The following is a 21,795-nucleotide window of genomic DNA, read 5'->3' on the forward strand; positions in this document are numbered from 1 at the left end:
CTTTCACAGCTGAAATGTCTACATTCTGAGTGTGAGGGTGGAGGGTGGGGTGGGAACTGGGTGGAGGGGAGTTATGTTGGGAAAAAAGAGTAACTAATGTAATAATCTGAACAATAAAGATTTAATTTAAAAAAAAAGAAAAAAAAGAAATTGTGAAATTCATGATGAATTTTATATTTTTACGGAGAAAAAAATTCCAAGAACCCAAAAGATATACTGTATAATAAATAAGTTTAAAAGAAACTGAAAAAATACACCTTAAGGCTGATAAGAAAACGCGAAAAAATAGGTTAAACTAATCATGAAAGACATAAAAAAATGTTTTTATATGTAAAACCAAGATAAATTAACATTTCTACAATAAGTAGAATATAAAGTAAACCCTGAAATAAAATGTATACTAGATTTTAATTTTGCAGGACATGAATTCACAGAATTAGGCAGCCATCTAAACTTTGAATTTCATGAATGCAGCACATGTTTTCATATTTGCTATTCAAGCTAAATATAACTGTTCAGGTAAATTTTGCTAAGTTTGAAATCTGTCATGTCATTTGGACCACATGTAAATCAAATTCACATATTCTGCTTTTTACAAAGAATCTTTTTCTTTTTAAGGTCACTTTAGATGCAAAAATTATTGTTAGGTCTTGGCAGAAATAATAAACATTTTGTTGCAAAAAAAACACCTGCTATAATATTTCTTATAAGAAAATAAAATATTATAATGCCTATGTTTTGCTCTGATATGCCTTATTAAATTAATCCTGCCCTTTTCATGCAGTGAGTGTGTTAAAAAATTGACTAGGTTCCAGTGATAGGGAAAAGCTGCAGAAACAAGTATTTCAGGGGGGATTTGGGGATTATCCTGGGGCAAAACTATTCTGATTCTAATTTTTTATGCTTGTATTTTGAACCTTCTGGATTCCATTAATCAGCCAATTTTCTTTCATAAAATATGATGTCTGGAGAGGTTTCATCTCCGAATGCAGCTTTTGATTATGGTTCTTGGATGCTCCATTATATTTTCATTACATTGTAACAACATTTATCAATTTAAAGATTTTTAAGTATGGGAGGTTTTGGGATTTTGTCAAAAATGCCTGTGGTCCTACTTAACTCCTAAGTTGAATATTGTTTACGATGTTAAAAAAACTACTTGTCTGCACATGCATCTTATTATTTTGTGCTAACAAATCTTGTCATTTGATCCCTGTTAGACATCAAAGCTTAATATAAGATATATCTTTTGTTTTGCTCCAGTAGCAATTTATTTTAAGCCAAATATTGTATTGTCAAATATAATATCTGAAGAGGCTACTGCTTCACCTACCTGAACTTGGCCTTTGCAAATACACTTTGATCAGCCATTTATTTTTCTCTTAGAGAGAAGTTGTATGTCTTGAAAGATGACATCAAAGTGACAATAAGCTACAGGGGAGAAAAAAATTACAGAAAATTACACAGATACTATTTTTTAGTCAAGGTAATGGACCTATGAGGAAAGATACAGGTGAAATAGAAGGAGCTGAAAAAGATAAACAGAGAATAGAAAGCTTTTCTTTAAGTATTATAAAAATGGAATAAAGGGGAAAAGTCCTCTCTCTGCCTAATTTCCAGGGTGCCTTGGTCATCCATCAACAGTGACTAAGGCTAAACGAGGCTATTAAAATAAGACATTTTCCTTAGTCCTATAGTACCCTTGTTTAGTGAAGTTTGTTTATTTATGTAACAGTACTAACCAAAATAAAATAACCCTCACATTTTGTAGGGTTATTTATTTATTTATTTACTTTGCCTAGTTACATTGAATGGTTTTACTGTTTTCTTGAACTTACATATGGGTGAAAAAATTCAATTTCATACTAATATATAGGAATTTTAAGAAGTAGACTATTAAATTGCTACCTAAAGAGTAATGATTAAATACTCAACTATTTGCCCAGTGTATTTAGCTTGAACCCTTAAACCAAGCTTAGAGTTTAGGTATGATGGCCTGCTTTGCCCAGAGACCTTTAATTGCTTGAAGAATCAAAGCTAACATATGGCACAGGAAATGTTGGTTTTGTAGAGTTCTTGTTGTTATGGTCCGTTTCACTATTTCTCAAGCCAGTGTCTGGGCAGTTGTTCTCAGCAGAAGTTGATGGGGTTCTTGGAGAGTCCCAGCAGACACTGGCATCTTTCGGGTTCTGGAGACTTCAGCAGCAAAGAAATGTTTCTAACTATATTTAAAAACTATGGGATGGGCTGTTTTTGGAGAAGATCTTCTGCTGGAGTGGATTTATCTTTCTTTGTTTTATTTTGTTATAATGTTACCTGGAGAGCATTTTTCAAGGTGTGAACCAACTACGTCAGGGTCATGCTAGTTTCTTGTACAAGGGCATATTGTGGAGTCTGTCCCTCCGAACCTCCCGCATTGTGGTCTAGGGCAGGAAAGGGGCGGTGGGAAGGGGAGAGGCATCATGAACCTGAAAAGTTTGCGATTCCCTCCATGGCTCTGCAGGAGAGCTTTGGTCAGTTCCCATTTCTCAGAACCGTGACTTTGAGAGACCATGAATAGAAGCAAGTAACATTTACATAAAACATTATGCTCCAGGCCTGCACCTGAAAGAGTCCTCTGACCATGTGGCCATATGGACATTGGTCCTGGTTATACAGGGTTGGTGGTAGAAGTGTTTGGAAAAGCCAGTGGGTGAGTGATTCCACCAGGGACCCACCTGTAATTGTAATGCACTACCCCCTTCTGTAGCTTCAACTTCAGGCACTTCTGGTGCCACGGAAAGAGTCATCAATCAAGTGTGGACCGAGGGCTCCCTGCCCAGAGTTGAATGGGGTTCCTGAAGAACCACAAAGGCTCAGCTGACAGTTTCTGCCCTTGAGGCTTTCTCAGTCTGGGAGAGTTCCTAATCCTTTACCGGTTTATGTAAACCCTGCTACTGAAGAAACAGTTTATGTAACTTAATTGTGACTCTGAAGCGAACTTTCTTTCAGACACCACGACATATTGCTGGTTTTTTCATCTTCTTTGCCTCATTTTTGCATCTTCAGGATTCGTGATAAGCTCGACCATGCTAGAAAAGTGAGGCATACAAGCAATTGTGAGGTGTCTCACAGAAGCATTTATTTGTTCCACGTGTTTGTGTACAAACAGAAGATATTTGGGGTGAAAGGGGTTTGGAAGGACATGTCAGGGTTTGAGTGGAATGTATATAGCAATCAGTCAGCCTTATCAGGTCATCATCTAAAATAAAATGAATTTATCCAGAGAAAGAGGATAGGTGCTATCTGGATCATAGCATAGGTAGTTCTTAATTATTTAATATGTGCAGCTTTACAGTAGTCTCTAATATACATAGTTTTAGATTTCTCTAATATTCATTATTTTCGCCTATTTTTTTTTCAGTTCTAAAGGCAATGACATTATTCAAAACTGATTGCTTAGAACCCACCAATCTATTTTCATTGGGAATATTTTTCAGCTCTTCCAAACAGTAAGCAGGCCAGATATGAAATCTTTTTGTAAAATTGGCAGTGAAGACATCTGCACAAAAATGTTCTGTGTGAATGTGGGAGTAATTTAGACTGGATATTTACAAGGGCTTATCTCGCTGTGTCTTCTCATTCCTTTGATAAGCAGTCTCTTTCAAGAGTTGGATTCCTCTTGAGATGTTTTAATTGTCCTTTTTTTTTCTTTCCTAACAATCTCTTTTACATAAAAAGCCCCTCCAAGGGAGCTGACAGAAGAAGAGAAACAGCAGATCCTTCATTCTGAGGAATTTCTCATCTTTTTTGATCGGACCATCCGGGTCATTGAAAGAGCGCTGGCCGAAGACTCGGACATCTTCTTTGACTATAGTGGTCGCGAGTTAGAGGAAAAAGATGGGTTAGTTTCTTGTGTGCATTTTTTAAAAATACAGTGATAAGTTATCTGTTGATTCTAAATTCATGTGTGTGTCACCGTTGAAAATCCCAAATCTAAAAAATCAGAGGAGGATGAAATTCCAGGGTTGATCTTGCTAAACAGCTTTGACTAAGGGCTTTGGTTATACCTCCTGGCTTAGAGTTTCCCTGTAATTATCATGTGCTTCCGTGAAATGCTTTTGAACTTGATATCTGGGGACCGGGCCAGGTGATAGAGACTGGCAGAGTCATATGTACTTTGTCCTCTGACAAAACACCCTTATAAGCAGCAGCAGGAGATTTATGTTATATCCAGTAGATCTATTTTTTATGTCTAAGCAAACAGGAAACTGAAGGAAATAAACACAAGATAGACCGTAACTGATGTGGGAGACAGTGAATAGAAACTGGAAATGTTTTCCTCTTTAGACACCTTAAGATTCTGTGTCTATGCCTTTTTAGAAACACAGATGCAGGGATATATTTACAGATAAAACAAATAAAAAAGTAATCAATAAAAGCAAGTGGCCCCAAATGACTTTCTCTGTGACTGCAACCTATACATTGTGAAAGGCAGTGGCTGCTAACCATCATCGGGGGGAAAATAAAGAGGCACTTTATGAGCTCCCTAAGAAATAGAAATAGCTGGTTTTTAGTCACCAATTTCTTTCTGCCAAGAACAATATGAGGAGGTGAGATCCCCTGCCTTTTTCATCAGACCTGAGTTTTTTACTATTTCTAAAATTCAAATACATTCTCAAAGGACAAACTATCATCATTGAAGACACTCAAAGGAATACAACAGAGGCTCCATACACAGTTTCAAAAGGGAGTTCTGAAATGTCCTAAGCAGTTAAAGAGACAATAGTGTTTTGAATATACATGTTGTGAAATGTTTGTTTTCTTTTTAAAAGCCCACTCTGTGGCTCAGTTGGCTTTTCTAGGTGCTATTTCCTTCTGGGTGTCTGGCCCACTGTTATCCTGGCTTCCTGACAGTTAGTTGGGTGCATATACCTCTTGCCTGAGTTGGCAAAGGTGGAGATGCAGAAGGGTTAACAGGAGGGAAAAAAATATCAACTCAGAATAAGTCAGCTGATTAGAGCCTAAGAAAATAATCTAAAACCAGGTCACCCAGTACAAGTGATGCAGGATGCAAGCCAACGGAATGAAGCAAATGAACAGAAAGAAAAAGGTGAGTGTGGAGAAATTCTTGAACCAAAGCCCAAGAAGTGTAGGCAGTTTTTTATGCACATCCAAAAGCTGCTGGCAGAGAATAAACATGACTCAATTTAAACACTCAGTCGATGGAGCAAATGCACGACCAGGGAAGTGCTCTTGAGAGGAGGTTTTGTGGCCAGTTGAGTATCAGCCAAGTAAACACTGGCCAAAGTGTAATTATTCCAGATCCCGATGCTGTTTTAGTCTATGTGTAGCATCTCATACACGTGGTGCACCCCACCCCCCACCCCCGCTCTCCAGCATGTCTGTCTCATGGTGGAACTTACCACTTGCTATTGAGCAGGGAGGCAACCACTACAGCTAATCAGAAATTACTGGTAAAGAGAAACATGCACATCATCGCTGGTCTAAGGCCAGATAAGGGGGCACTGATCTCAAAGAATCGCCAAGTGTGTGTGCTCCCTTGACAACAGGGACATTTCTAGTAAACTCTGCTTTAGGATAGAACTTACTGAGAGGAGGAGACTCCTTTAGCACTCGTCAAGATGAGAATCTGAAACAGATTTGACATTTCATACCAGGCCTGGGACATGTGGAAACCTTTTCTGGGCCAGGATGGAGAGAGCTTTTCCTAAAGGAGACCCTTGATAGTTAATTTGTGAACAGAGTTTGTTAATATAAATGGATGCTTTGGCTTCAGGGAGTATTGTGTACCATGTTTTTCCATTTCATTCTTTCAGCATTAGCAGAAGAGACAAAGCCCGATTCTGAAGCATCATATTTATCTTTGATATTTAAACCCTCCTAGGGATGTCCAGGCTGGAGCCAACCTTTCTTTCAATCGTCAGTTCTATGATGAGCATTGGTCCAAGCACCGAGTAGTCACCTGTATCGACTGGTCTCTCCAGGTAAGAATTATTGCTGGGATGGGACAAACTGGGCTTGTGTTCTCATGGCATTTGTATTAAAGAAGGGGGTGGGGGGGAATTTGCTTCACTACTTTGGATATGCTCTTTAACCTACAATTTTTTCTCTGCCTGTTGGGTGTCTTTCTTATTTTCCTGAGGTTTCAGTTTCAGTTTTGCTCTCTGTTATCCCTATATATTGAGTACTTACTATGTGCCAGGTACCCGACAGGGACCCGGCCATTCTGCCTGTGAAGCTGCTCTCATTAAGGTTGCCAATGGTTTCCTATTTGTCAAATCCTGTGGCTATTGTTAAGCCTTCTTTGGCCCTGACATTCCAGTGTTGTTGGCTTTCCCATTCTTCTAAAAACAATATCCTTCCACAGCATTCCACACACTATTCCCCTCTAGTTCTCAGACTTTTCTAAGGCGTCTTTTTCTCCTCCCACCTTGTGGTCCTCATGGCCATGCCCTCACTCTTCTTCCTGACAGGGCCTCTGTGGGAGATTTCTTCCACTGCTATGGATTCAGCCACCACGGGGGCAGCCTGCTTATATTTCCCACCTACTATCCCTCCTCAATTCCACTTTACACCCCAGACAGATGCACTCAGGGGCCCCACAGAATCTCAAACATATCATTAAGTCATTATTTCCACATATTATAAATCTTTTTTTGTCACTACATTCTCTCTATGTTAAAGCCATACCCAAGGGCCAAAGCAGAACTTTCATCATTAACATTAGCAACTTCTCCTTTATCTTCCAGACCCCATCCGTCACCCAAACCGTCTATTTCTCTATTCATATATCCCCCACCTTACAACTGTAGTATTGCTAACCTTCTATATCTATGCTTGTCCACCTATCTTCTGAACATCAAGTCAAATATAGTTTGAATAATGCAGGGATTAAGGATACCACGTCCCCTCCCCAGCCACACACACACACACACACACAGTAAAAAAATCTGTATATAAATTCCCAATTGTCCCCTGGTATCTGTGGATGATTGGTTTCAGGACCAACTCTCCCCTTCCCTCCACAGATACCAAAATCTATGGATGCTCAAGTCACTTCTATAAAACGGTATAGAACAATGTTAGCCCTCCACATCCATGGATTCCCAACCATGGATTCAAAAGCCAGGGATACAGAGGGCCGAATACATATTTATTGAAAAAGTCAACACATAAGTGGACCCATGTAGTTCAAACCATGTTGTTCAAGATTCAACTGTAACCTTTCTAAAGTTCAAATCTGATCACTCTACCCCCTAGATTAAAAATCGCTATTATCAATAAGAAAAAAGCCTAAACTTGTTAGTGTGGCATTCAGAGTGGAAGCAGGCAAATTAACCAAAAGCCAGTTTGCTGAATGGCCAACTCAACTAGCTGACAGTTTATCCAGTGCAGAGTAGTGAAGTTATGTGGCACAGCCTGGTTGTGGTGCAGGCAGAATTTGAACCCAGATGGTCTGAGCCCTGAGCCCATGTTTTCGATGACCATGCTGTGTTCTCTGCTGCAACGACAATGACTTCATAGCAGTGAGGAGAATAGGAATGCTGGGTCCTGGCCATTTATGTCCAGCACCGTTTCTGCTTTCTTGTAGTCTGTGCTTTTATTCAGAAGAATAATCATGGCTAGCTTTTAGTTTGTGTTTCTTACATGCTAAGCGCTGTGCCAGCTGCTCGGATGGCATTATCCTATTTCACCCTCATAACATCGCATGAGGTGGCCACTGTTACTCTTTCCATTTTATAGCTGAGGACATTGAAGCTCAGAGAAACTAAGTATTTGCTAAGTCACTCAGCTAGGATGTGGTAGAGCAGGGATTTGAACCCAAGCCTTTCAGTACATTAGGGCATATGGTCTTCACCACTGCCTCCCACAAATGGCAATAAATCTGGCACCAAGAGAGGGTGTAAGTGCTAAATGACATGGGGCAGGTAGCAAGTGCTTTTAGAGTGCAGTGGAGTTTGGTATCTGTTTCTGGTCAGACAGGGCTTCTCAGAAGACTGGGATTCAGACAAATGGAGGGGAGAAGAGGGTGTTCTAGGCAGAGCAGTTAAACAGATGGTGTGAAGAGCCCCATTTAATCATGCTGGAGAACTGAAGGGGAGAGTAATCCCCCACAACCGGACTGTCATCAGCCACTGAGTGGGTGAGTGTTCTCTCCTCTTGAGTCTCCTTTTACATCCAAACAGCAGAGCAGGCATGTCATGATGGAGCAGAGACATACCAGCAGGGATTGCCCGGCCGCATCCCGCTGCTGTGTGGGTGGTCTGTGAGTGCACTCGGGTGTGTGCACAGAAATCAGATCCAAGCCTAAGGACGCACTTAGCTCGGCTTGTTCACTTGTTCAGAGTCTGGAAATTACACAGGAACCTTATCTGACACATTCCTCAAAGGCAGCGTGTACTTGTCCCTGGGTCGGCTGACAGTGCTCCCAGAGGAGTGGCAGGGCCAGCTCCTCCTGCTCATGGATGGATTTGCTGTGTGATGCTTTTTGTTTCAGGAAGTGAATCTGTAAAGGGCAGAAACTCTACCATGGAGAGACCACGTTTATTTTTCCTCATTTTTGTGTAAGCTGTTCACCTACACTATGAGGAAGAGGTTTGCAATTTTGAAAAATGTACTTATATGGAGCACGAGAAAAAGGTTTAGAACCCTCAGCTCCTACATAACACTTCTGTGGGGTTCAAAGGACCATGTTTATATGCGTATGGGATGAAGAGACTTCCTGAATGTATCTAGATACAACCCAGTGATATTAACAAAGAAGGGCATAAGCACACCCTTACGCGCTAGTAGGATGATTACCTGAGTGGAACAGAATGAAAAAAGGGGAGAAAAAAGAAAACACTACAGTAAGTCCTCAGTTAACATCATAAGTAGGTTCTGTGACTTTAAACAAAATGACATATAATTAAATCATTTCACCATGGGATAATTGATATAAACAAGAGTTCAATTCCTAAGGCATCTCATCAATGTTATAACAGCAAAACAATGTTATTCGAGCATCTACTGTATGAGGTTTCTGTATAGCTTTGTTTTGATCTCCCAAGATTCTTAAACAAGAACATTTTAAGTTTGCAATATTTTCAAAATATCCACACATAATTTCCTGGAATTAATTTGAGCACTTGGAGAATTACATCAACTTTGTCATTCATTGAATATTGTGTAGTAGAGAGGGTCAATAATACTATACACATAGCATGTGACAGACTGGTACAAAACCAGACTCATGGTCTTACTCCCACTATATTGTATTCCTCTCACATGTAAATTGCATTCTCCAATCTTTCAGTCATGATTATACAAACTCGAGTACTTTTGGACAGATTTTTTAGTTGTCAAATCAAATTAAATTTACAATAGCAAGAAAACTCCCACTGACACCAATTCAAATCTGCTAACATATGGATTTGAGATCTACTTTATGCCATGCCCTCTACTTCTTGCTTGTTTTGGAAATAGCATCCTAACTTATCTTCCTACCTCAAGTTTCTACATTGTTGAGTATTTTTTCAAGATTAACACTTGTAACGATTACTTATATGCTCTCAATATTACCTTGGGCGTGTTGCCTGACTTCTCTTGGCTTAAGATTCCTCATTCATAAAATGATGGTAATAATACTTAGCTTGCATGCTTATTGTGACTATTGAATGAGTTAATGTATTTAAAGAACTTACAATTTTTAAAAATGTCTAGTACATAAAAAGTACTCAATAAATGTGATAGTGGGGAGAGTATTAGTACAAGTATAAATAGTTGCAACATATGACTCCTACCACCCCAGAGTAAAGTCTAAAATCATTAGCCTATACTCAGTAACTTCTATGAGGAATGCCCATATTAGCTCACTGCCAAATGCTACCTTCTGAGGTCTCCTGAACCTATTCTTATTCACTTTCAGCTAGCTTAAGCAAAAGGGGGAATTTATTGGAGAGCCGCTCAGGTACTTAGGGGATCCATGGAAAAGATAAACAACTGGGACTCAGGAATAGTAGAAATCTGGGCAGCTTGGGGGACCTCACCAATAAAATGCTATCATAACCTAACTCACTTGCCAGCCCACAGGTTTTGTGTCTCTGTTCAAAATTTACAATGACCAGCTAAGAGAATGTGATTGCCCCAGTTGGATGTCAGCCCTGCAATGAATGGATTGTCCCTGGGAAGTTAGACAGCTTTTTACTGAGGTAATCTCCAAATATGGGAGCATCACTGAGCCAGCTGACACCCAATAGAATATCCTGCACCCATATTGGTACCCTTGTCCATACTGTCCTCTCCCTTTTCTCCTGATAACCTACCCATTTGACAAAGCCCAACACTCATTTCTTTTTAGAAATCCTTTTCAATTTTTCTCCCTGCAGCACCCCAACTAAAATGGTTATTTTATCCTCTGTACTTGCTTATGCCCCTATCTTAGCACATATCATGTTCTGTTTTTATGTTTGTACTAGAGGCCCAGTGCATGAAATTCTTGCACGGGTAGGGTCCCTAGGCCTGGCCAGTGATCAGGGCCAATTATGGCCTTCCGGGTGCCAGCCAGGGCCTTCCTTTGTTCTATGCCCCCCCCTCCGCCCCCGGGGTGGTAAGTGCACATCATAGCGAGTGATCAGTCTGGTAGAACTCCATGGGGACAATTTGCATATTAGGCTTTTATATAGAGAGATTATAGTTACACGTGCATGTGTCTCATTTCCCTCTACTTAGCGGAGAGTTCCTGTTGAGTAAAGCCTGTTGTTGTTACATTCTTCTCCCACAGTTTAGCTGGCACAGTGCCTTACAAATGCATAGGAGCCACTTGACGCAGGCTACAGTGGACTAGAAGCCAAGCAGACTTTAAATTGGGTTCTCAGGTCTTCACTTATTAGCAGCATAACTGGGAACAAGTTACTCACCCAGGGACTCTTAGCTTCTCCATCTGTAGAAATAGGAAAACCATTGCTAGTTTAGATTGCAAGGACCAAATGAGTTAATCACCCAGCTCTGTCTGGAACATAATGGGCACTTAAAACATGTTGGTTCCCTTCTCTCTAATAAAAGTCAGACTTTATTTCTCTATAAGAGCAAACAGCTTGAGAGCAGATCTGGTCATTTCCAGGTAACAATTCTCCTAGGTTAAATATTAGATAATCCAGCCTCTTTAATAATCATAAACTTCATACTTGTTCTCATTCTCTTTAAACTCATACTTTTAACATTTAAGGTTAAATCATTGTTCAGAAATGTACTTTTTATTGGAGAATAACAAATTTGACTAATCATGTTCAAAGAAGAAACAGAAAAAGGCATGCTAGAGGAGATTTTTGAACTAATAAAATTTCACATGCAATAAGAGTTAAAGTAATATCTTTAGGACTTATGATCCCAATTATAGAAATTACACCAAAGACATTTCACTGGTATTTTACTAAAGCTCTCCCTGTTTTCTAAAGGAGTTTTAAACCCAAATAATTTAGAATATTTTTAATGGAAAAAAGAAAAGCTACAAGTGGGAGCCGACGATGAAACCCAGATGTGAAGCTGTGGTATATAATTCAAGACACATCTGGCTGCTCATTGACCATTCTGATAGTGGTGGTGTTGATGTTTATAGAGTTGCCTTTTTACATGCGACATAGTTAAACTTCAGCTGGACAGTCTGGGGACTTCTGTGTTTATATAGATGTTAGTATCTTTGAATGGGCTTTTGATTTAGCCACTGAGGAGTATTTTCTGATAAAGAGTGATTACGTCCAATAATAGCCGCATACATGTATTATAGGCTTGTACTTCCTCTGCATCAACCAGCAAGTTGTCGCTCTGTGTAGCTTTCTTAAATTGAGGGAGTTTAAAGAATGAATAAAGCCACGGAAAAGACTTAGGTTTAATTATTATAATAGAAAAATGTTGATGTTCAAATTTATGATAATCTATTTTTAAATATATACACAGCATAGTGAAATATAGGGGGGAAATTAAATGATCTCTGAGCAAAGGGTGATAGGATCTGTTATAATCCTAATATAATTGCATATGTAATGATACAATTTTTAATGTGACTGCCTTATGGAAATCCCAGATAGGAGTGGCCTTTTCATGAAATGTTGTATCTCCCATGAGATCCACTCCTCAGTTTGTTTATTAATACACAGCACAGAGATATCGTAGTGTGAGTAGGTATTTCTACTCACTGTGGAGTCCTGATGGTTTTACTGGTTGTGTTTCCTGCACTTATGCGTTTAATTGTTGGAATTATTTTATAACAAGGGATTAAATATAAAGTCCACTGAGCACAGTTACTAAAATTTTTAGAAAGCATCTGTAATTCAGTAGGTTTTGGCACAAGTTTAGCATGTGGTGGGAGTTACTAGGCCCTAGACTCAGAGGTCAGTAAAAACTAGTCTCCACATTCAGAGTGCTTCAAACCTTGTAAGAAACAGAAGTGGGGGGAAACCGTAATACAATTTGACAAGTGCATTAATGGGAGAGGACACACACATAATGTTCAAGGAGACAATGAGAGGTAAGGGGAGGTGGTACATGGTTAGTTGGGATTGTCTGGAGGACTAGATGTCTGCATTGAATCTTAAACAGTGAGTTAATGATGTCTACCACACAGAAGAGGTATTCCAATGAGAACAGCAGACTCATAGGTACAGAGGCCATACCTGTGACCCTCAGAACTAGCCCAGTGAGGCTGGGTCATGGAATGTGGGAGGGCGAAAGGAGGGAGAATTGTAAGAGATTAAGCAGAGGAGTTAGAAAATGACAGAAGGATCCTATATGACCTGCATTTTATATTCAAAGTAATAATGAGCCATTAAAGTATTTTAAACAAAGGAGTGCCTTAGCAGATGTCTGTTGTAAAGTCATGTTGACAAAGTAGGTGAGGGTGGGGCCTGGAGAGCCTAGAGTCAAGGAGCCATTTAGGAAGCTGTTGCCTTCATTCAGGTAAGAAATTAGTTTAGGAGGCTCTCACCTTAAGGATGGGGAGGAAACATGGATTTGAAAGGTATTGAGGAAGTAGTGAAATAGTACATAGGGTTGAGAAAGAGGAAGCAATAAAAATGAATGTGAAGTGTCCAGGCTGGACAACTAGGCACCAAAAGAGGGAACATTGAAAGAGCAGTAGGTTTTATGGAAGGCAACAAGCTCATTTGTCTATGGTTACATCTGATGTGTCTGTGGGCGGCCCTGAGATATCCCCAGTAGGCAGCTAGGAGAGAAGTCAAGCCTAAAGGTATAGATTTAAACACTGTCAATCAGATATAAGGATCTGCAGCTAGGAGAGAAATCAAGCCTAAAGGTATAGATTTAAACACTGTCAGCATATTAATGCTTGTTAAAACCATTGGAGTAGATGAGGTTGCCCAGAGAAAATGTGTATACAGAGACAAAGGAAAAATAGGGCATGAAACAGCTTCCTTGGAACATATATAGCAGATGGAGAACCTGTAGGAACTAAGAAGAGCGGGCAGGAAGAAAATCAGGAGAGAAATATGTAATGGAAGCCAACACGGGAGAAAGGAGGGATTAGCCCACATGCCAGCTAATACAGAAAGATCCAGCAATGTGTGCAGTTTGGTAGTTCTTGGCGACTATGACAAGCTCATGTGGAATGATGGCGGCAGAAACCAGATTGCAATAGGTTGAGGCATGAAGTTGGTATTAAGTATGCCACAGCTTAAAAAGCAAGTGATATTTAAAGTATGTAGTATAGCATGTGTCTGTAGAAATTAAGAAAGTTTTCTTTGTCATCTTGGCCTAATTCATTCTTGTGACCTCTCCCACTCAGTACCCCGAGCTGATGGTCGCTTCCTACAACAACAATGAAGATGCTCCCCATGAACCAGATGGAGTGGCCTTGGTTTGGAACATGAAGTTCAAGAAAACCACACCAGAGTACGTCTTCCACTGTCAGGTAGGAGTCAGCACAGTAAAAATAACTTACATCTCCTACTAGACCAAATATAGTTCCTGCTGCCTTGCATCTGTCTTATGTGGAGAGGAAGAACTGAGTTTAAAAATGGAATTGTTGACAGTTTTGGAAAATTTCCCCACAGTAACCTAATGTTTGGGGAAAGTGGCAACCCTCTCCAAACAGTTAGGAAGCCTGGTTGGGGACTGTGTGTCATTTTCTTTCTATTTAAAACCGCCCCCATAGAGATGAGTTTATAAAGACCTCACACTTATGAAGAAATCCTGGCGTACCACTTCCTCTGCTCAGCAGCAGCATATGCTTGCCCACCCACGTGGACATCCGCAGAGCACTACCGTTTCAAGCTCCCTTCTCTCTCCGAAATGCAGTTCAATGGGATTTTGCCAGTTTTAAGTTGAGGGGCGCCATCTTGCTTGCAAGATAATAATATTTTTGTAGCCGGTTTAAGGGAATACCCATCATGAATCTTTCCTGACTTGTTGAGAAATATAGATGCTGTTTCCAGTTTGCAAGTGCAGAGATCATTTCAAATAGTTTTGCGTAGTTTATTCCTTATGTCTGCTGATACATTTGTCTTCTCATCCATTCGACATAATACAGGCTGAAATTACGCTACACTTGTGAACACTAAGCTCGGCTCTGTTGCCATGACGCTGCTTAAATAATAGGCCTCAGTAGTGGCCCATGCACCAACCCCTTTATTAATGCTCATATCCTGTGATTATGCACAGGAAAATGCAAAACAAACGTTCCAGCTCAAAGTTTCAGTTCCTCAATTCAGACGTACTAAGTGACAGTTTAATCTAAATACAAATTCATTAATTGAAAGGGTGGGTAAACCTGTTGATATTTGGAAGTTTAGTGCCAATTTCTATCTAAGAGCTGAGTATCTTTTTGAACTGAAGTATGTTTAGACTTTAGAATATTATCAGACATGATTTGGGGAATGGGAGCTGCTGGAATGAAAGGCCCAGCCCAACCTGATTGAGTAGCCTCTGACCCAGGCCATGTTTTTCTAATTTGCTATCTTAAAACAACAAGAATTCTAGGTCTGCATAGTAAATAGCCTTTTTCCCCCCTGAACCTTTGAAATAAGAACAGTTTTTCCTTTCTTTGTTTTTCTTTATAAGATTATCAAATTTGTCAATGTGATATGCTCTTTTGGTAAACATAGAAGCACAAAATCTTAATTTTGCTCAATTTTAAGAAGTTTGTTGAGTTACCGAGAAAATACTAAAAGGCTTATGGGATAAGCAGAAGCACATTTTTTAAAAATCAGTGCCACTTAAATTATTTTGATATTATATAAAGCATATCTTGAATATTAAAAAAAGAAGTAATAATATATTGTTTTAGTCGATGTATATGCTGCTTATCAAAATTTATATTAACTGACTATCGGTAGCCTGTGACAAAAACAGTTTGATAATATGGTTAACATTCACAACACTGCATAGTAAACAGGCCAGTAGGAGCATAATAATGCTGAGTTAAGAACTATTTTCAAAGGTCTTTGGAATTAACTGGAATTTTAAAATCACCTGTTTTATTGCACAATCGTAATACCAATATTGATTGAAAAGAGCATCTTCTTTGTCCTCTTGTGGTAGCTTTGGAATTACTTACTAAAGCTCTCACTAACATGCATTTAATTTTATTTTTAGTTTTTCCATTAAATGATCAAATGTATGTATTTTAGAAGAAAATACACTCTTGATTTCAAAAACAACAACAAAAAACAAGGTCAGAAGTACTCTGAATATCCTAATAAAATATGCTGACTAAAATATCTCTGTGTCCCCCAAATTCCTACTACTATGTCCATTTCATCTAGTGACCAGAAGCAGATGGGGCTCTCAACTCTACTTAGTATTCTTAATAGAAGAAACGTGAGAATTCTAATACTTTTAAACTTTGAGTTGAGCAAGTGACATGTGCAAGAGACCATGAGGACTCTGAGAGTCTAGGTACCAAATAAAAGCTACTCAATCTAACACATGTTTAAAAATACTGAAAATCATGATTGTGCTACTCAGACATGAACGACCCTTATTACTCATGAAAAATACATTTAGAAAATCTTATGAAAACCTAAATTGCTGAATACCACTATAGTACCTTGCTTCTGTGATTAAATTCTTTTAAACTGATCTAACTGCAGGGAGCAGAATGTATCCCCAGCTTTGGGAAAGTGAAAAGGGAAAAAGTTTTGGTCTCTCTAAGGGAGGAAGTGTATACAACCTAAGTAATTCAGAAGCCCTTCTAGGGACCCCTGGTGGTTTGAATATGCAGTTATAGTTGGAAACCAATGGCATGTAGAAGAGAGAAGAAAGGGGATGACAAGGTGACAAAAGTGGTTGGCTTCTTTATTTAAGAGGGAGTTCTTGCCCCACAATTCCCTTCTGCTCTTTGACCCAAACTAGAGTGGCAATTCTTGCCCTTATTACTCTGATGATGATCTCCTATTGAATCCTATTTGAGAAATTTCCTAACCAACTCCCCTGTTCCTTTCCACCTTGTCCTCCTTGCCCCTCCACACACACACACACACACACACACACTCTTACATTTCCTATAGCTCATTCATTGCTGGTATCTGCTCTGGGGGTGGATGGTCAGAAGACCCAGAGCTGTTTTTCCAAGACCACTTTCAACATGACATAGGGACAATGGGCACTGGAGAGTTGGCGAGTACCGTTTCTTTTGAAATAGTGACACACCTTGCTATCATTGATACCCATGAAGTTAAGATAAAAGCCAGTAAATAGCAATGGTTATCAGAAGAAAACAAAGTACAAGGATGCCTGAGCTGATGGGAGACCAAACAAGGTATAACTTAAGCAGTCAGGAAAGTTATAGATAAATTAGTGGATGGAAGTTAGATGGAAGAAAAAAAATAATAAGGGGAATAAAAGGGCAGTTGGGTAACCAGGCACTGATCTCTGATAACTAAATGAGTATAACTACATTTGTCTGTTTTTATATTTTGCTAGCACTTCTCCTTTCATGATCTCATTGATTCTTACAACCAGTACAGCAGAAAAGATTATTCTTCTTTCCCAGTTGGGAGACTTTGCACTGTAAGGGCTCCCAGCTAGTGAACCGTAGAACCAGGACTGCACTCACCGATGGGGCAGCATAGGCCATGATGTGCAGTTCATTCAAAGTGTATCTCTGGCAGCCTGCCACTTACAAGATGATGGTTAGACATGGTCCGAAAGGTGGCTACTGCAAAGGGAATTAGACCTCAAGAGGTTTATCAGCAGCCACTGGGAGAAGCCTCATGTCATGTACGGGCAACTCTGGATTCGCTCGGTCCTTGGTAGCCCAGCAACCTGGCATCACTGGCCTGGTGCATAGCATCAACTACACCCTGGGCCTAGAATAGTCAGGCAGCAGAACTTACACATACCTGGGACCTCAGGGCACTTTCCTTCCTGTCCTTCAAGACTCCTGGCTAGGAAAGGCTCAAAGGGGCACTTAGCCACTCAGGACCCCTTCGGCTGTGATTGGGCTGGGGAGGGACATGATGGTGAGCCAGCCAGTGGGGCTGCCAACAGTGGGGGCTTTTTAAAAGAAAACAATTTAAATGAATATATATATAAATTAAAGCTGCCAGTCTAGAAATAAAATCAGCAAATTGGAGACCTTGATTGCCAAGCACTTTTCAGTTACCAGATGCATTTCTTGTTAACTGATGAATGGTAACAACTTCTCTCAAACCTGAAGGGAAACTTGGAGAGACCACAGAGTTAGAATACTTATGAGAAAAACCTAACCCCCCACTCACTGACCTATCAGTTTTCTTCTGTATCCTTTCTGATCTCTGGTAAAGCTTACATACAGCACCTGGGCTCCTTTCGACACTGTCTCACTGAAATCAGGTGGCTTGTGCTTTCACATTGTCCTGTGATGTGGCAATAATTTCATGTAGACAGTTCGCTTGGTAGGAAAGAGGACTATGAACAGGGAGAAGCAACAGGTGCCTGGTGGTGATTGCACTTTTATTATTTTTTTAAAAATCCTCACCTGAGGATATTTTTCCATGGATTTTTAGAGAGAATGAAAGAGGGGGAAAGACACAGAGAGAGAAATATCATTGTGAGAGAAACACATCCATTGGTTGCCTCCTGCACGAGTCCCGACTAGGGCCCGGGCCAATGAGGAGACTGCAACTGAGGTACATGCCCTTGACCAGAATCGAACCCGGTACCTTCAGTCCATAGGCCGACGCTCTATTCACTGAGCCAAACTGGCTAGGGCTACTTTTATCATTTTTGAATAATCACAGTAGCTGTCCATTTCTTGATCTCTGTACATTCTTCATATATTTCAAAAGTGTATAATTGGCCGGTGTTTCTCACTGAATACAGTGTCCGCCTGTGGACTGAAGGATATTGGGTTTGAATCCCAGTCAAGAGCACATATCTTGGTTGCAGGCTCGATCCCTGCAACCAATCAATGTTTCTCTCTCACACTGATATTTCTCTCTCTGTGTCTCTCCCCCTCCCTTCCACTATCTCTAAAAATCAATAGAAAAATATCCTTGGGTGAGGATTAACAACAACAACAAACAACAACAACTATATAATTGCAAACAAATCTTTTGGCTCAAAAAAGTATCACTTGAGGACTAGAAAGCAAATGCATAAGGAACAGACATTAGTTCAATATTCTTTAGCAGAGACTCACAGGCTTTTTGCCTAATGATGAAAAGATTACAGTCCGATGGCTCATTTCTTTGTTTAGAATAGCAAAGCCAAATACCTTCCACTTCCACGAGCAGTTTTCGTGTCTTTTACTAAACTGAATATTTAGTGTGGGCTCTGGTCCTGCATTTTCTATTTTCACTTCAGTGAGAGCTGTCCACACTTGGAAAATATCCGTGGACTCTGCGTAGAAATCAGCCACGGGCCTCACCGCACGCTCTGGCAGTTCTCCTGCCATCTTCTGTAGTGGCTTCCACACACTGTCATTAGATTATGCATCCTGACCACCCTGCCTTGCTCACCCTGGTGTGGTCTTTCTCTTTTAAACAGAATGAATAGAATCAGAAATATATATCTTAGAATTATCTGCATTGAGGTAAGTGGAAAAGTTATATTTAGAGGCTTGGCTTGGTCAGAGGTTTTTATTTTTACTTTTATTTTTTCCTGGTCTGGTTTCTTTGTTCTTAGCATTCCCTTTTTAAGGATTATCTGACATTGACCTGAAACTGAACATGACCTGAAACCCTCCCTATTTCGGGAGAAAGCAGAATGTGAAGTGGGGTGATATTAACTAGCTCATCTGTGCCAGTGTTTACAGTCCTCAGTTGACCTTCTCCCTATGTGTGGCTCCACATCTCATCAAGAGTTTGTAAAGGTTAGAGAGGAGGCTGCACCTCCTCACAGCTTTAGCCACCCAGAGTTTGGTTCTTCGTGAGGTTCCCGCTGACGAAGAGAGCCCTCCGCTCCCCCACCCCCACCCATGAGGAGTGACAGTGACGCGGGAGGGAAGTGATGGTGGTCAGGAGAAGGGACAGAAAGTCAGGCCTTGCCGCTCCACTCCTCGCTGGCCACCCTGCCGAGTGACCTCGGGGAGTTGTGATTTTTGTTGCTCCTGTCTCTGAGGGAATCGTGAAGTTTATTTCAATAAACTTGATTTTCCTCCCATCAGCTTTGTCCTTCCCCCAGCCCAGATTGTGCTCCATAATCCAAATCAACAAAACAGCTACAGAAACAATGATATAAATGAATTTAAATGCATTTTCCAATGTATATTATGACCAGAGCAGTGTTAGACTGTAACGTAAGGATTTTTATTATTATTATTTTAATTAAAGGGAGGATAATTTTCTTATGGCCTGGCTGATAAAAAAACACACACACACAAAAAAAAAACCCCACAAAAAAACAGAATAGAAATTTTCTAACCTTTTTTCTTGGATGTGGTAAGGAGTGGTTACTCAGTAGAAGTCAAAGAAGAGAAAGGGATGAATGACTAGAACAGGGGTCCTCAAACTTTTTAAACAGGGAGCCAGTTCACTGTCCCTCAGACCATTGGAGGGCCGGACTATAGTTTAAAACAAAAAACTATGAACAAATTCCTATGCACACTGCACATATCTTATTTTGAAGTAAAAAAAACAAAATGGGAACAAATACAATATTTGTATTTGCATGTGGCCCGTGGGCCATAGTTTGAGGACCCCTGAACTAGAACATTCTTTGACAGCTAGGGCTACATATTCACCATGTGTCCCTGGGATGACAAAAGGAAAGACACAATTAGGTGCTCAGTAACTGGAAACAAAGTCCATGGACAAGAACATTCTGACTAATATGAGACCCAAATGGTTTTCAAATGTATCTACCGCAGAAGTGAGAAACCCAGAAGGAGAAACCTCAACCATTGTCATGCAGATTGTGATACACATCTCCAAGTATACAATTAAGGAAAATTAAAGAATGCAGACGACCTAAAGGTAAAATTAAGCTCGGACATAAAAGATGCAAATTATATGGATGCGCGGAGAGGAGCAGGGCTCAGCAGTGCTATTTGTGCCGTTAGGAAAAGGCATGCGGGAGCTTAAGCGTCTGTGCTGAAATGAAATGCAGACATTCGGAAACACTTCTTTTATGCCAATTGAGCCTGACTGGTCCAACGACTGAGGCATGAGCGAGACACTGATTCTTATTAAATCAAACAGCAGGAACTTCTTTTTCTGTGTTTGGCCCAGGAAGCTGGAAGCAGAGAAAGGGCCTTGCCAGCTTTCATTCTTTATCTGCCCTCTTTCTGGAATTCTCTCCAAAAAGCAACAAAAGAAGAAGCAGAATTGATCATTGGGATTTATCTAGGAAAATTAGAATTATCAGCAGGATTAGAGCCAACAGACTGTATCATAAATGATTCCTTATCTGAAGATAGCAAAGTAGTAGACCGTGTACTTTACAAGTGACTGAGTAAGCCAGTTGAGAGGGATGCTGTGAGAATATACCTTTGAACAAATTGTTTTCTTTGTCTTGCCATGTCATATTGCAAAAAGCTTAATAGTATTGTAAAAACTATCCACGACTAAGCATTTTTCTGCCCTATTAATGTGCACATATATTGGAGATGTAGGATCCCAACGTTGAAGTTTTATTCAGTTCCCTAAATGCCCTTCCCTTCCCATGCCCTGTGCTAAAACTACCTGAACTGGGCTTTCTCTGGTTGTACTTTACCAGGGAATTGCCACAGAAATTATTGTGCTGAGCAGTGAGAGCCAGGTGGCAGTATGAGAAGTTTTCTGGGCTGTCACTCCACTGGTCCTCACCACCCTGCCACCCGCCACACATCATGCTCTAAGGCAAACGGGCGTTCTCAGGGGCCTGTGCTGAATGGTGATGGAGTTCTAGTTGCTTCTTAGGATTATTTTGAGGATAAAAGAGATAATATTGGTGTGTTAGTCTGCTCAGACTGCTGTAACAAAATATCATAGACTGGGTGGCTTAAAGCACAGTTCTGGAAACTGGTAAGTCCAAGTTCAGGGTGCCAGCCATTTTCCTGTCTTGGAGACAACTGCCTTCTAGCTATTTTCTCAAGTGGCAGAAGTAGACAGCAAACTTTTCTGGTGTCTAATACCATCATGAAAACCCAATCTCCAAATACAAGGTATTTGTATACAAGGCCTCAGCATACACATTTTAGTGGAACATAGCTCAGTGCATAAAATAGGTGAACACGCTTTGAGAAAATGAAGTATTCTCTTTACATTTGATTGTTTCACTATTATTGCATGGAAGTCCCTTAGGAGGAAGCTTAAACCATGACTTGCATTTTTTCTTGCTTGAATATATTTCTAAAGAAGTTTCACCTAAATTAGATTCATTCATTCACTCATTCATTCA

The 21,795-nt window shown here is 40.1% G+C and overlaps 1 protein-coding gene across 4 annotated transcripts in view; it reads left to right on the forward strand.

Annotated features, from left to right (window-relative positions):
• DYNC1I1 (dynein, cytoplasmic 1, intermediate chain 1) overlaps positions 1–21,795 on the forward strand; it is a 245,306-nt gene that overhangs the window by 129,718 nt on the left and 93,793 nt on the right. For all 4 annotated transcript variants that reach the window (XM_006779241.1, XM_006779240.2, XM_006779242.2 and 1 more), the window contains 3 exons: positions 3,721–3,883; positions 5,888–5,987; positions 13,781–13,906. In XM_006779241.1, the coding sequence (XP_006779304.1) occupies positions 3,721–3,883; positions 5,888–5,987; positions 13,781–13,906 (389 nt within the window). The remainder of the gene's footprint in view (positions 1–3,720; positions 3,884–5,887; positions 5,988–13,780; positions 13,907–21,795) is intronic.

Source organism: Myotis davidii, unplaced genomic scaffold (genome assembly GCF_000327345.1).
Source record: "Myotis davidii unplaced genomic scaffold, ASM32734v1 scaffold187, whole genome shotgun sequence".
NCBI classification, from domain to species: Eukaryota; Metazoa; Chordata; class Mammalia; order Chiroptera; family Vespertilionidae; genus Myotis; species Myotis davidii.